Source organism: Heterodontus francisci, chromosome 43, assembly GCF_036365525.1.
Source record: "Heterodontus francisci isolate sHetFra1 chromosome 43, sHetFra1.hap1, whole genome shotgun sequence".
Taxonomy (NCBI): Eukaryota; Metazoa; Chordata; class Chondrichthyes; order Heterodontiformes; family Heterodontidae; genus Heterodontus; species Heterodontus francisci.
The window spans coordinates 18,626,477-18,640,354 of record NC_090413.1 but is presented as its reverse complement, the minus strand read 5'-3'; the positions used below and the strand labels follow the sequence as shown (position 1 = coordinate 18,640,354).

Here is a 13,878-nt window from a genome sequence, read left to right as displayed (position 1 = left end):
TTCTTGAAAGAGCAGATGGGGTTGGAGGCTTCTTAGAAGATGTGAAGTTGGCCCAGAGTGACTAACTGTCTTCATTTCTCATTCCCTTCCTGTGGTTAATTCACTGCCTGCCCCACAGCGGTGAGCCTGAGATTCGGAACTGGACTGCAGAAAGAAATCCTATTATACCACCTGGCATAGTATATTGAAACTTCTTTCGCAAATAGCTTTAGGTTTTGGCTTGTTTCTTTTCTACTCAGTAAATCCCCTTGCACGGCTCATGGATTCTTTGGGAAGCAGCCAATCAGATTAAAGTGTTAAACTGGAACTAGTTGCTAGGAGATATTTAAGAGTACCACAAGCTGACCTTCTCACTGACTTTCCATCTTTTTTCTCCAGTCTGGAAGCATTTCAATACCATTTGGCCATTCACCGTAATAATGTGGTCAAGATTGAGAAATTGCCCTCTGAAGAATTTCAGGCACAGATTCCACTCCCTGTTGCGTAGCTTGTTCATGTGCTAATTTTAAAAACTTTTACAATTAAAACCTATTACCTTACAGCTGTGTTCTGTAGAAGTCAGAACATTCATTATAATGATGCATTGTCCCTATGTTGATCTATAAATTTGGATGTAATTTAACTCATTTATGTGTAACCAGTGTTCTGTTGACAAAATTAAGAAATAATTTCAAATATATTGCATCATAGAGGTGGAGGCAGGTATATTGTGAACATGATCAACACCGGAAAGCGTGAAGCATAAGCATTCAGCCTAGGACATAACTCAATCATGGTCTCTTTCCCCCTTCTGGTCTGAAGATCTCTATGCTCTTTTCCTAATGCTCTTTGAATCAAATATATCTATTCATATCTCTGTAATTCTAAATTTTCTTTCTTGATGGGGTTTTGATCCAGTTACATTTTGGTCAAAATACCATTTTAAAGATATCAGTTGACCAGGAATTAATTAATTATTCTGGTATTCTGATGGATTCATAATCTCAGCCATTCTGTTATGGGGAAATGTAACCCCAATTTAGGTGCTTCCTCAAATGGAAGCACATTAAATTATTAAGAGTTAACCCAGGGCCACTTTCAATATAAATTGGTATAGACAGAACCCTTGGTAGCAAATTGACTGTGGTACATTATGCAAATAGACCATAAGGAAGTGAGGAAAGCAAATCTTGATATTAACAAACTTAGCTGAAAATCTGAGGCCCATGGTGTCGGACATCGGCCAAGTTAGACGTGGGAGAGAAAAAGGCCAAGATTAATCAAGGAATGCATTGTGATGACCTGGATCTTAAATGCCTGTAGATTATAGAAGGAAGAGATTACTGAGGGAGGAATAATAACTAAACAACTAGTTCTGGAATATTTTAACATTGGTAAACATACCATCATTACTGCTATAATCAAAGTCTGCCGTACAGTTTAATAACTGGTGTTTGTGATTTGGTCCCAAAGATTCCTTGGGAATTTCTGTTGAATAATACTTTGTGGACCCTTGAAAAGGATTGGGACACATCTGTAATAGGGCTGACCTGTAAGAGACCGCGAAAGGGAAATCCTCTTATCACAGGGCAGGTGTGTTGAAGGGATACCCATACTGGCATTGCTCCTTCATCTGTTCCACACAAGCTAACTGAGATAGAGAATAAAAGAGAAAGATGAAAGTGCTGGAAATCTGAAATTGAAATTATGAATGCTGGAACAGGTCTGATAGAAACTAAGGGGGAAGGGAAGATTATCATCAGAACTGGAGACTTACTAGGCTCCACAAAGGAACCGTCACAGAATCACAGAATTGTAACAGCACCGAAGGAGGCTATCAGCCCATTGTGTCTGCGCCAGCTCTCCAAAAAGCAGTTTACTTTGTGCCATTCCCTGGCCTTTTCCCCATAGCCCTGCACATTCTTCCTTTTCAGATAACAGCAGAAACAAAATACTAAGTACAGACAGAATCCAATTTTTTTAAATATTCCTTCAGGGGTGTGTGTGTCTCTGGGACAAGGCCATCATATGTTGCCCATCCCCAATTGCCCTTAACAACTGAGTGGCTTGTAAAACATGATTTCTCCAAAACTTAACATTAATAAAATGTGACTGTATTGGAAGAACTTCATACCACCTGGCTGTGTTGGAACTTTCTTAGAGAATTAGATAGTTGTTTCTGATTACAAAAATGTACTATAATAGCTTCTCATGAATATAATAATTTAAAAAAAAATGTTTCCATGACCCTCGATGTGTGGAACATAAGCTTTCAGATTCATTGTGATCTCTAAAACTGTAAATAGTTACGATCATACGTGTTAGGAGCAGAAGTAGGCCATTTGGCCCATCGATCCTGCTCCGCCATTCAATAAGACCATGGCTGATCTGTTTCTGACTTGATTTCCACACTCCCATCTACCCCAATAATCTTTGATTCCTAACAAGTATCTATCTACCTCTGCCTTAAAAATATGCAATGACCTTGCCTCCACCATCTTCTGAGGCAGAAAATTCCAAAGTCGCACAACCCTCTGTGAGAAAAAATTTCTCCTTGTCTCTATCGTAAAAGGGCGACCCCTAATTTTACAACAATGCCTCCTTGTTCGGGACTCACCCACAAGTGGAAACATCCTTTCCACATCCACCTTGTCAAGACTGTTCAGGATCTTATATACTTCAATCAAGTCTCCCTTCACTCTTCTAAACTCCAGTGAAAACAAGCCCAGTCTGTCCAACCTGTCCTCAAAAGACAACTCGCTCATTCCAGGTATCAATCTAGTAAACCTCTGAACCGCCTCCAACGCATTCACATCCTTCCTTAAATAAGGAGACCAAAACTGCACACAGTATTCGAGATGTGGTCTCACCAATGCCCTGTATAACTGAAGCATAACAGCCTTACTTTTATTTTCAATTCCTCTCGTAATAAAGGATAGCATTGCATTAGCCTTCTTTATTATTTGCTGTACCTGCATACTAACTTTTTGTGACTCATGCACTAGAACACCTAGATCCCTCTGCACCTCGGAATTCTGCAGTAGTTCCCCATTTAAGAAATACTCTGCTTTTTTATTCTTCCTGCCAAAGTGAACAACTTAACATTTCGAAGAAGGGTCACTGACCCGAAACGTTAACTCTGCTTCTCTTTCCACAGATGCTGCCAGACCTGCTGAGTGATTCCAGCATTTCTTGTTTTTGTTTCAGATTTCCAGCATCCGCAGTATTTTGCTTTTAACTTAACATTTTCTCACATCTGCCAGATTTTTGCCCACTCACTCAACCTATCTATATCGGTCTGCAAGCCCCTTATATCCCCTTTACAACATACTTTCCTACCTATCTTTGTGTCATCTGCAAATTTAGCTACCATGCCATCACTCCCCTCATCTAAGTCATTGATATAAATTATAAAAAGTTGAGGCCCCAGTACAGACCCCTGCGGGACTCCACTCATCACATCCTGCCAATCAGAAAAGGACCCATTTATGCATACTGTCTGTTTTCTGCCAGCCAGCCAATCTTCTATCCATGCCAATATGTTACTCCTACACCATGAGTTCCTACTTTGCGCAATAACCTTTTATGTGGCACCTTGTCAAATGCCTTTTGGAAATCCAAGTACGGTATGTCAACGGGCTGCCCTTTATCCACAGCATATGTCACTCCTTCAAAGAACTTCAAGAAAATTGGTTAAACATGATTTCCCTTTCAGAAAACCATGCTAACTATTCCCAATTACCTTGAGTTTTTCCAAGTGCCCAGCTATAGCTTCCTTAATGATCGATTCTAACACCTTCCCCACAACAGATGTCAAGCTAACTGGCCTGTAGTTACCCGTTTTCTGCCTCCCCTCCCCCCCCCCCTTGAATAGAGGGGTTATATTTGCTACTTTGCAGTCTGATGGAACCTTTCCAGAATCTAGCGAATTTTGAAAAATTAACACCAATGCATCTACTACCTCATTAGCCACCTCATTTAAGACCCTAGGATGAAGTCCATCAGGACCCGGGCACTTGTCAGCCCGCAGCTCCATCAGTTTGTTCAGTATCGCTTCCCTGATGATTGTAATTTCAGCAAGATCCTCTCTTCCTTCCACCTCCTGATTTACAGCTATTACTGGAAGGTTTTTTGTATCCTCTTTAGTGAAGACAGAAGCAAAATATTTATTAATTTCATCCGCCATTTCCTTATTATCTACTGTTAACTCCCCATTCTCACTCTCTAGAGGACCAGCACTCACTTTGCTTACTCTTTTCCTTTTTAAATACCTGTAGAAACTCTTGCTATCTGTTTTTAGCTAGCTTCCGCTCATACTGTAATTTCTTGGAAAGCAATTGTAATTAGTGATTAAATCAGTGCACCGGTTGTCCCTTCTTCATAGACAATAAAGATTATGAATTACAACACATTAAACCAACATTAGAAAACAAGACTGTGATGGATGATTCGCTTCTCAATGCCCCTCAGGAGGATAATACTAATTTTGCATCTGAGCTGGAAGACCTGCATCTAAGGTATCAATTAAATACTAACATTGGTTTTTAATTAATATGTATGACATTAGAATATGGACACTGGATCATAAGACCTTATCTTTTGTCTCTGGGACTTGGATTTAAACTTCATCTAGACTAAGGGTCTAATGTGTAATGAGTTAAAGGTAGTCTCAATGCAATTCCTAGTTGCTATCAACTCAGTACAAAACTGTGCCTCAATCCACATTAGTTGGTACTAAATTGGCAATCTTAATTATGGATGCTACAGGACAGCTGATAGATGTGGGAAAGTGTAAAATGGGAAAGCAAGGCCTGTTCATTTGAGATTAGACCTGCAATAATAAGTGCTTAATAATGACATTGGTGCTAGAAGTAGAAAAATGCCATATTACAGATCCTAGCCATTCATTGAAAAGGTTTGATTGTTTTCTATTCTCAAAGGATCGCAAGCTATGAACTATAGTAAGGTTTCTGGATTTGTTTTTAGTGGATCTGAAGCTCTGCCATTTTCTAAAATCACATTTATTATGTGAATGGGTAGAAGGTAGTAGGTGGCATTTAAAAGAGACCCAGGAGTGAAAATACCCTGGGCTTCATTTTTACTGTAGCGGGTAAGTTTTGAACTGATGTTAAAACTTAACCTGCCCAAAAGTGGCCCCCAGTTAAAATTGGGGGACACAGATGGACTTCAGGCAGGAAACAGGCAGTCAGCGGTTGAAAATCACCTCTGACAATTCTTGTTAGATAGGGTATGGTGCTAGCTATTTGAGTGCTTCCACAGTCTAAGTGCATTTGTCCTTGATATGGTTACAGTGAATCCGATTGGCAGATCTTTTCTGCTTCCACAGAAGAAGAGGAAGACGCTACACATGTTGTATGTGGGCTCATTAATGAACTTTCTAAAATAAAGTGAGTAACTTTTAGGCACCCAAAATCACATGCACTGATAAGGTTTTCAGTATTTTTGACAACTGTTTTAAACACTTTATAAACACTGAAGGAAAAGCAACTAATATAAGTGATACGATCACAGTAGTTTTGTAGTAGTGAATCAGTGAGTGCCTTGTGGATCTTGTTGCGTTGTGACATTTAATGCAGTGATTTCTGCTGACTACCTCACGTGTGTGACAGAGATACAAGTGTGTTGTGTATTTAGGCCTACCATTTGTACAAAAATGTAACTCACTTGGGACCAGTGTGGTTTCTCTGATGATTATTACTTAACAACTTATAAATACTATGAGGAGTATTTGGGCTGCCAATCCTAGAACAGCTGAGTGTAGAGATGCTGAGTATGAGCTAGGCAACTCCATTGGAGAGGGAAATCCACTTGGGAACTCAATACCTACACTTGTGCACATACCAGTCGGCAGCCAAAAGCAGCACTAGACATGGCCAATTTGATTGCAGTAGGCTCATAAGTTAAAGAAATGCCAGGAAGGGATTAAAACCTGGGGATAGTCAGTGGTAATGCACTTGCAAAAGAAATTTGCTGTGAACAAATGGGAAACAATAATCTGAGAAAAGCTTTTTATTCAAAGTACTGCTCTATCTGTCATACAGATTGTCAGTCTCACATTACATTTCTTTGACCGTTTCCTGCCAACATGGAGGCCCTCAAATACTGTCTGACTCTCTGTTTGACCACTCTAATTATACCAATTGCAGGTAATCTCTCAGACTGGCACCATTTCAAGCAGTAGGGGCCCTTGGTTCAAAGTAGCGTCCAGACTACTCTGTAGCTCTGCAGCCTTGGCAAACCATTAAAAGGACTGGAAAACCTGCATATCTAACTGGTATAGTCTGTTGGAGTGGGTAGCTATCGGGCCTGTTTGAAATTTCAGCCCTGTGGAGCTGCTTGAGAATGCTGCCTGTAATCGATGCCGTTGGCCAAGTAGGTTCAGATGCAACCATGTTTGACTTTTCTGCACTAATGGGAGTTCCCTGAAGGAACAGATACTGTCTGAAGTGAATGTGGGCCGTGCCATGTTTTGTATCTTGAATTACTTTCCAAAATGGAATTGATTTTGCAATTAAAAAATGGAACAAGCAAGAATGCAAATGAAACTTAGCACCAGCTAAGAAACCTAGCCATTTTCTTCCTCTTCCCTTGACCATTCTGTGGCCACATTTTCTCTCCCAGCAGAGCAAAGGCGGGATGGGGAGCTTTGTCATGTACAGCCAATTAGTTTGTTTTTCTCAGAATTAGGGCCGGTCCCTTACCCTGCAAGGTGGAGCAATACCATAAGTTTAGGATTTGGATAGGAAATCCTAGCAAGCATCTTACAAACAGTGAATTATTTTGAAGTGCTGTGACCATTCTTAAGTAAGCAAACATAGCAACCTTTTTCTGAACAAGAGCAGTGAGATGAATAGTCAGCTGATGTGTTTTTGGTGGTCTTTTTTGAGGGGGGAAATTGTTAGAACACTGAGCAGACTTTATGCTCTTCATATGTTGCTGTGGGTCCTTATTGTACATCTGAACCACCAGGAAGGGTAAGCAGCACTGCTGACAAAGCAGCACTCCTTCATTATGCACTGAAGTGTCAGCTGTATCAGCTCCTGCCTTATTGTGGGATTTAAGCCACAATCTTCTGACTCTGAGGTGAGAGCACCGCAAATTGAGCTGAGCTGAAACAACAAATCATTGACTGTTAGTTTAAAATGTACATATACATGCATGATATTGTAACGGTTTCTTGGTTGATAATCTCCTCAGTCGTATCATTATGATCACTCATCGGGAGCTGGAGAGCATGAGACGGCACAAATACAAGAGAGTGAGACCTATTGGCAGACACCCACACATCTCAAAAGGAGCAACAAATGTAGCGTATACAGTGAAGAGGAAAGATCTATGAAAAGAATTATGGCTTGCAGTCTGATAAAAGGTTCATATTTTACACAGTTACAAAGTATTTACAGCATAGAAACAGGCTATTCAGCCCATGACACTCTTTTTACTCCACACAAGCCTCCTTCCCTTCTTCATATAACCCCATCAACATATCCTATTCCTTTCTCCCTCATGTGCTTTTCTAGCTTCCCTTTAAATGCATGTTTGCTAGTCGCATCAACTACTCCTTGTGGTAGCGAGTTTCACATTTTAACCAATTTCTGGGTGTAGAAGTTTCTCCTGAATTCCCTACTGGATTTATTAATGATGGTCCTGTATTTAAAAACCCCTGGTTATGGTCTTTCCTGTAAGTGGAAACATCATCTCTACGTCAACTTTATCAAACCTTTTAATAATTTTAAAAACCTCTATTAGGTCACCCCCCAGTCTTCCCTTTTCTAGAGAAAAGAGCCCTAGCCTGCTCAATCTTTCTGAATAGGTATAACTTCTCAGTTCTGGTATCAGCCTAGTTAATCTTTTTGCGCCTTCAGTGCTCTATATCCTTTTTATAATATGGAACTTTTTATAGTATGGTCTCACCAAAGTTCTATATGAGTTTAACATAACTTCTTTACTTTTCAATTCTATCCTTCTAGAATGAGTCCCAGTGCTTTGTTTTATCTTTAGTGGCCTTATTAACCTTCATTTTTGATTATAGTTCTGATTATAGTTATTTTGTATCAGTACCCCCAGATCCCTCTGCTCCTCTATCCCATTTAGACATGTACTTTCCAAGGACTATGAGGCCTCCTCATTATTCCTACCAAAATGTACTACCTCACACTTTTCTCTATTGAAGTTCATTTGCCAATAACATGCCCATTCTGAAAGTTTATTAATGTCTTTCTGTATTTTGTTGCAGTCCTCCTCTGTATTAACATACCCAACCCCTGCAATTTGGTGTCATATGCAAATTTTTAAATTGTACTTCAGATTCCAGAATGCAAATTGTTAGTGTAAATGGTGAACAACAGTAATCCCAGCACCAATCCTTGTGGAATGCCACTTCCCACCCTTTGCCAGTCTGAGTAACTACCGTTAACTCTTACTCTCTTTTCTGTTTTGTGGACAGCTTTAAATTGTCACATGAGCAAAGCTTGTTTTCTTTGGTAAAAATATTGGGGAGGAGGGGTGGAGGAATTAAGGAAGATCAACAGAAAACAAAAGGTCACCTTCAGCAGGCTGATATACATCAACCATAAAACAGGGAATGCTACAAGATGGTTTTGTTTTATAAGTGCAATGCAAGTGACTTTAACTGTAAAGGAAACAATTAGTCAGAGTATGGCTTATACCCCAATGGGAATCATTTCTTCTCATCACTGAATGGTAGAAAGTCCAGTCAGCGCTGTGCTTACATAGCCCCTTTCTCACATTATAGAACAGTGCCCTTTGGAACTTCTATACTTATGTGTAGTGATTCAGAAACAAGTGTGAGAGGATGTCCTCTGGTCAGTATTTCTATTTAAGACACTAAGTATAGTGACTGGGGGAAATCATCCCCTCAGAATTGCAAGCATAATCAGAGTTTGTTGTTTAAATGTGCGTTGGAGTATACTGCAATGAATGACTGTTGGGTAGGTAACAGTGCCACCAGCTCACTTATTAGCAAATATTGTTGTCTCATGTTCAAATGTTTGTGAACTGTAATTGAAATAAAGATTACTGAAGCATAATTTGTACAGTCCTAAAGTTTTGCTTTTGCAGCGCACAGATATTTGGCATCAGTGCCTCATTTCAGCTCACATCTCTGGTCACTGCATGCAGTAATGCCTTAAGCTAATTGATACAAGTTCCCCGTTTGTCATTTCTAATAAACTTGTAGGTGACACAGACAGACCAGAAGGAATTCTTGCTCCCGGCAGTTGTTCTTTATAACTATCCGGGAAGAAAACACACAATGAAATTTAGCAGTAATTCCAAATCTGCAGGTGAGTATGCACATTCTCAGCATCACACAAGGATTTGCAGAGCGTTTTTTTGTGGCTACTACTTTTGCCTTGCTACTGGTTATAGGATACCCCCCCCCCCCGCCCACCCCCCCCACAACCCCATCCAAAAAAATAGAATGCGTCCAACTAGAATTATTGAGAGGTTTCATCACTTCCAACCCCATGCTCCTATCAGTGATGGCCCAACATGTCCATCTTCCCACTGCATCACGTTTACCTGCCAATTGGAAAGTAAACAGACTCTTTTGCATAATCATCAAACGGCCTTTTTCCCATTTCCAATATTTTTGTAACTAATAAAAGTGTTCAGAGAGAAATGAAAAAGAACACTTTTTTCAATGCCCCTGCAACAGTGTCTGGGAGAGAAATCTTTAATTCCTGGAAAATCCTGCTGAGTTAGCCACCCTAGCAGCTAATTGATCCTAAATGGGGCAGTTTAATCAGCAGGAGGGCCAAACCTGAGAAGCACTGTAAATGAGGTGTTAAACAGCAAAGCTGGATCCCACTTGTTTGAGATTTGAGCAAGTAGTTCAGCTTGGCTTGCCAGTACTAGGTTCATGCTGGATTGTGATAAGCGCTGGGATTTGTTAACAACATAAGCTTTGGAAAATTGCCAGTGGAAGGGCAGGGTGAAATTGACAAAAATTGCTAAAGTCATTACCCAGGAATTGTCTGGCCTCTGGTTAATTTCAATAATAACAGACGGTTGTTGGCAAGAGTTACCAAGAGAAACCATTCAGTTCTTCAGTGCACTACTGGTAAGTTCCATTTTCTTTTCAGTAGCAGCTTGTTACGTTTGGTCAACTACATTGCTTTTAATCATTTGCAATTTCAGATGGGCGGGTGTTGGCACCTTGATGTCTTTGGGGTTACTCATGATGAAGTCGCCCTTTTTAAGGGTTATTCACATGAGATTCTTCCATGGCGGTCAATTTTAACTTTTGGGTGACCGATTGGCAGAGTGCTTTGGTTGTTTGTCCGTATCCATGGCAAGTGTGAATGTCATGACTACAGGTTTGGATTTGATGATGCTGTCCATGGTCGAATAGTCTGTCAGTGCTCACTAGACACACACAAAAAGGGAGGTGTTGAGGGCCTAAAAAGGGACTGAAGCAAAGCTATGTGCCATTTTTAGTGCAACAATGTTTGGTACTTCAGAATTACTTCCATGCGACAAAATCCTTTTAATTAAAGTCTTTTATTCATTACAGTTTAAATTTGTATAACATTTATACAAGATGTTGAGAAAATAAGTTGCCCATTTTTGATGAGCAATAAACAGCTTAAGGTATTGATTTCCTAGTGTTCAAATTAAATAGATCTATGCTGACATCTGCTAGTGACATCATGCCATGTACAAACTTTCTTTGTTAACACACACAAACTTAACTAAATATTACAACGATCCAGAAACAAACCTTACAAAATGTAGTAAGATACATCAACTATTTAAACTGTTTAAAATCCTTATTTTTTTATAAATGCTGTGTCCCTTGATACTTTCTTGTACATTGATCTATAGTTACCTTGGAGCAGGTGACAGAAGCGCTTGGTGTGTGCATTGTCCCCAGTTGCATTACACAATGGACATATGTATCCACGTAGAATCGGACACAGGATCTTGCCTTCTGCATCCTTAAGAACATGCGAGGTATAGGTCTTTTGCGACTCTCCGTTTTGTTTACAGAAGGTACAAATGTTTGAAACTTGACTGATCTTGCTGATAGATTGTGCACCAGTCAAACTGCACTTTGTGTCTTTTCCCCTACAGACTGGCAGGACATCCCCCCAGCTGTGTATTACTAAAAGCTCAGACAGTTCCTTCTTTGTTCCAGAACTGACTGTTGATTGAAACAGATCTTCCAGCAAGTTGTGTCTTTGGACTTCCCCCTTGCACCTCTGTGTTAGGGCATCCTTTCTACTGGATTTCCAACCAAATAAACCAAGTTGGCTTTCCGTGCTTCCATCACGATTCATGGAATCAGTCATGTGCTGTGACTCCACGGAACCATCAAGCAAGTGGTGTCTTTTTGTTTCATCTTCACAATGCATTTCTTCTATGTCTTTTATATTTATTGTCAAGAAAAACCCAGTCCCGATTTCCATGGTTAAACTGTGACTCCTCATATCTGCTGCTTTGTGTTGCAACTGAGTCGCACTGCCCTTCAGATCCCTTCTTTCTGTTTGTCTGGAGTTACCAAGTTCTTTCCAGCTTTGCTTGTCAAAGAGTTCGGTTCTCAATTTACGTTCCATTGGGTCCATTTTCGAATGTGTCTCTGTGTGATGGGATTCAATTATGCTCTCCACTACCTTGCTCAAACTTAGATAGTCGGTCCACATGTCAAAGTGCTTGTCTGCCATCTCCGTACTGATGTGGGTTTTGCTTTCCTTAGGTGTAACAAGTGTATGGAATAATGGGGGTTTGCCTTTGAGATTGGGAGGTTGGCACTTTGTATATTTATCAATTGAATGACAGGTGTTAGGATTGGTCAAAGATTGTTATCAGTCTCTGTTGTGTTGTCAAGGGAGAGTTCTTAAAGTAAAAGGCTATTTTGTGGGTTTGTCGGGTTTCACACATTTCATAGAAAATATACAGAATGTGCCATGTCCTAGCTAAAAAAAAAACGAAGTCAGATTTTTACAAATGACCAAATGTTTGTTATTGTGTCTGTTGGATTTTTCTGAGTTCACTGGGAACCAATCACATTCTACATAAAGATTGACAGCATTTTTGGCCAATGAAGTGGGAGGTGAGGACTAGCTACATTTCAGCTTTTGGAAAATGGTGATAACACTGAGAAACTCAACCCCCTCCCCCATGACCCTATTGCCCTTCCTAGTCTCTGACCTAAGTTTAACCTCCTTCTTTCAGCCACTGGAATGCCTCCACTGTAATGTCTCAAGCTTACAAGCTCCTCTAAGCATCCCACACTCTTGAATTTTTCTACCTCAGAACCCAGGCAATTTCTGGACTTCCCCAGTCCCAATCACCAGCAACCTGACCCACTTTAGCCCTGACAAAGCACAGACTTTTCCTGACCTATCTGCTTTCCAGTCCCTTTTCTCCACCCAGCTGCTCTGCAACCTGTGCCCTGGAGTATTTGTTGAATTACATGAGTGACATCCTTTTTGTTAATGGGATTATTTGCACAGCATTGTTGGACACTGGTGTCTTATAATGCATTAAATAGCAGGTGAGTGGTGAATGAATGCTTGGTTCATTTCAACTGCTGCGAGGAACATGATTCTAATAATCCCAGAAGTCAGGGACTTTTATTTCTTCTTCCAGCCACTGTAAATGTTGCTAAACGTGAATTTTCAATCATCAGAAACATGACCACCATCAACCTCCCTCCTGACCCAAACTCTCCTGTTCACACCCCTAACCTATATACACAGCCAGTACGCCTTGTGCGTAGTCAAGCTGGAGTCAGTAAAAGTGACCAGGAAGCTGTTGGACTGCCGTAAACACCCGACTGGTTCACATATGTCCTTTAGGGATGGAAAACTGTTGTCCTTATGTCAGGCCTATGTGCGACTCCAGTGCCACATCAAAGTAGTTGACTTTTAACTGCCCTCTGAAGTGGCCTAGCAAACCACTCAGTTGTCTCAAACCCACTACCCAGCAGTTCAAGAAGGCCTACCACCACCTTCTCAGAATAATGAGCAATTGGCAATAACTGCTCGCCTTGCCTGGACGCCCAGGTGCTAAGAATTAATTTTTTTTTTTAATTGTCATACTCAGTTTTTAAACCTTTTTAGTGAAATTTAATTTTCTTTTTAACTAAAACACAGAGGCACCTAGTTCAATGTAAACTGCTTCAATTACTACTATAACAGCACAGGAGATGCTTTGGCCAAAGGAGGTTGAGCTGACAACCTTCTGGAGGAAATACCTGGAGGGAAAGAAATTGAACAGCACACTAGGCAGAGTTGTGTTGCAAACACTGCTTAATGTATATTGTCGGTCGAGTCCTATGAATGGGTGACCTACCCAGCTCTCTCTGCAAGGGAATAGTTGGGTAGAAATTTGTCATAGTAGGGAAAAGTAGGCGTAATCGTATTGACTTCCTGAGAATGGAACCTCCCTGACTTGAATGGAACTGAATATCTGTGGCTTATAACAGGTGAACAATATGCTAATGCCCAATGTAAATTTCTATCTCCTGTGTGATGTGGGTGGAGAGAAGTCAAATCTAAGAGGTGGGGAGATGTTTTCTTTTAGTAAGAGAACAAACTCATCATTTGTTTAAATTTTGCTGTTTGCCAATAAACCAGAAAATTCTCCCCACCCTGCCACCCACCCGGATTTCATCTCTGTTCTGAAGGTGCTGCCACTTGCTGAGGTCTAGTTTCACAGGTGCTAGTACCCCTCACCCAAGTATCTGTTGTGAGCCTAAACTGTGAGTGTAGGAAGGCCATGATGGTGGGCATCAAAGCTAAGGCAAAAATAAAAACAAAAAATGCTGGAAATACTCAGCAGGTCTGGCAGCATCTGTGGAGAGAGAAGCAGAGTTAACGTTTCAGGTCAGAGCCTGTCCTCTACCAAAAT

At 40.5% G+C, this 13,878-nt stretch overlaps 1 protein-coding gene across 2 annotated transcripts in view; it reads left to right on the top strand.

The window, feature by feature from the left end:
• The window catches only part of LOC137355553 (uncharacterized), a 38,606-nt gene extending 29,642 nt beyond the window's left edge, over window positions 1-8,964 (top strand). For both annotated transcript variants that reach the window (XM_068020799.1, XM_068020798.1), the window contains exons 8-10: window positions 4,364-4,496; window positions 5,292-5,387; window positions 7,198-8,964. In XM_068020799.1, coding sequence (XP_067876900.1) covers window positions 4,364-4,496; window positions 5,292-5,387; window positions 7,198-7,339 — 371 coding nt within the window. In that variant the 3' untranslated portion in view covers window positions 7,340-8,964. The remainder of the gene's footprint in view (window positions 1-4,363; window positions 4,497-5,291; window positions 5,388-7,197) is intronic.
• Window positions 8,965-13,878: the final 4,914 nt, after the last annotated feature.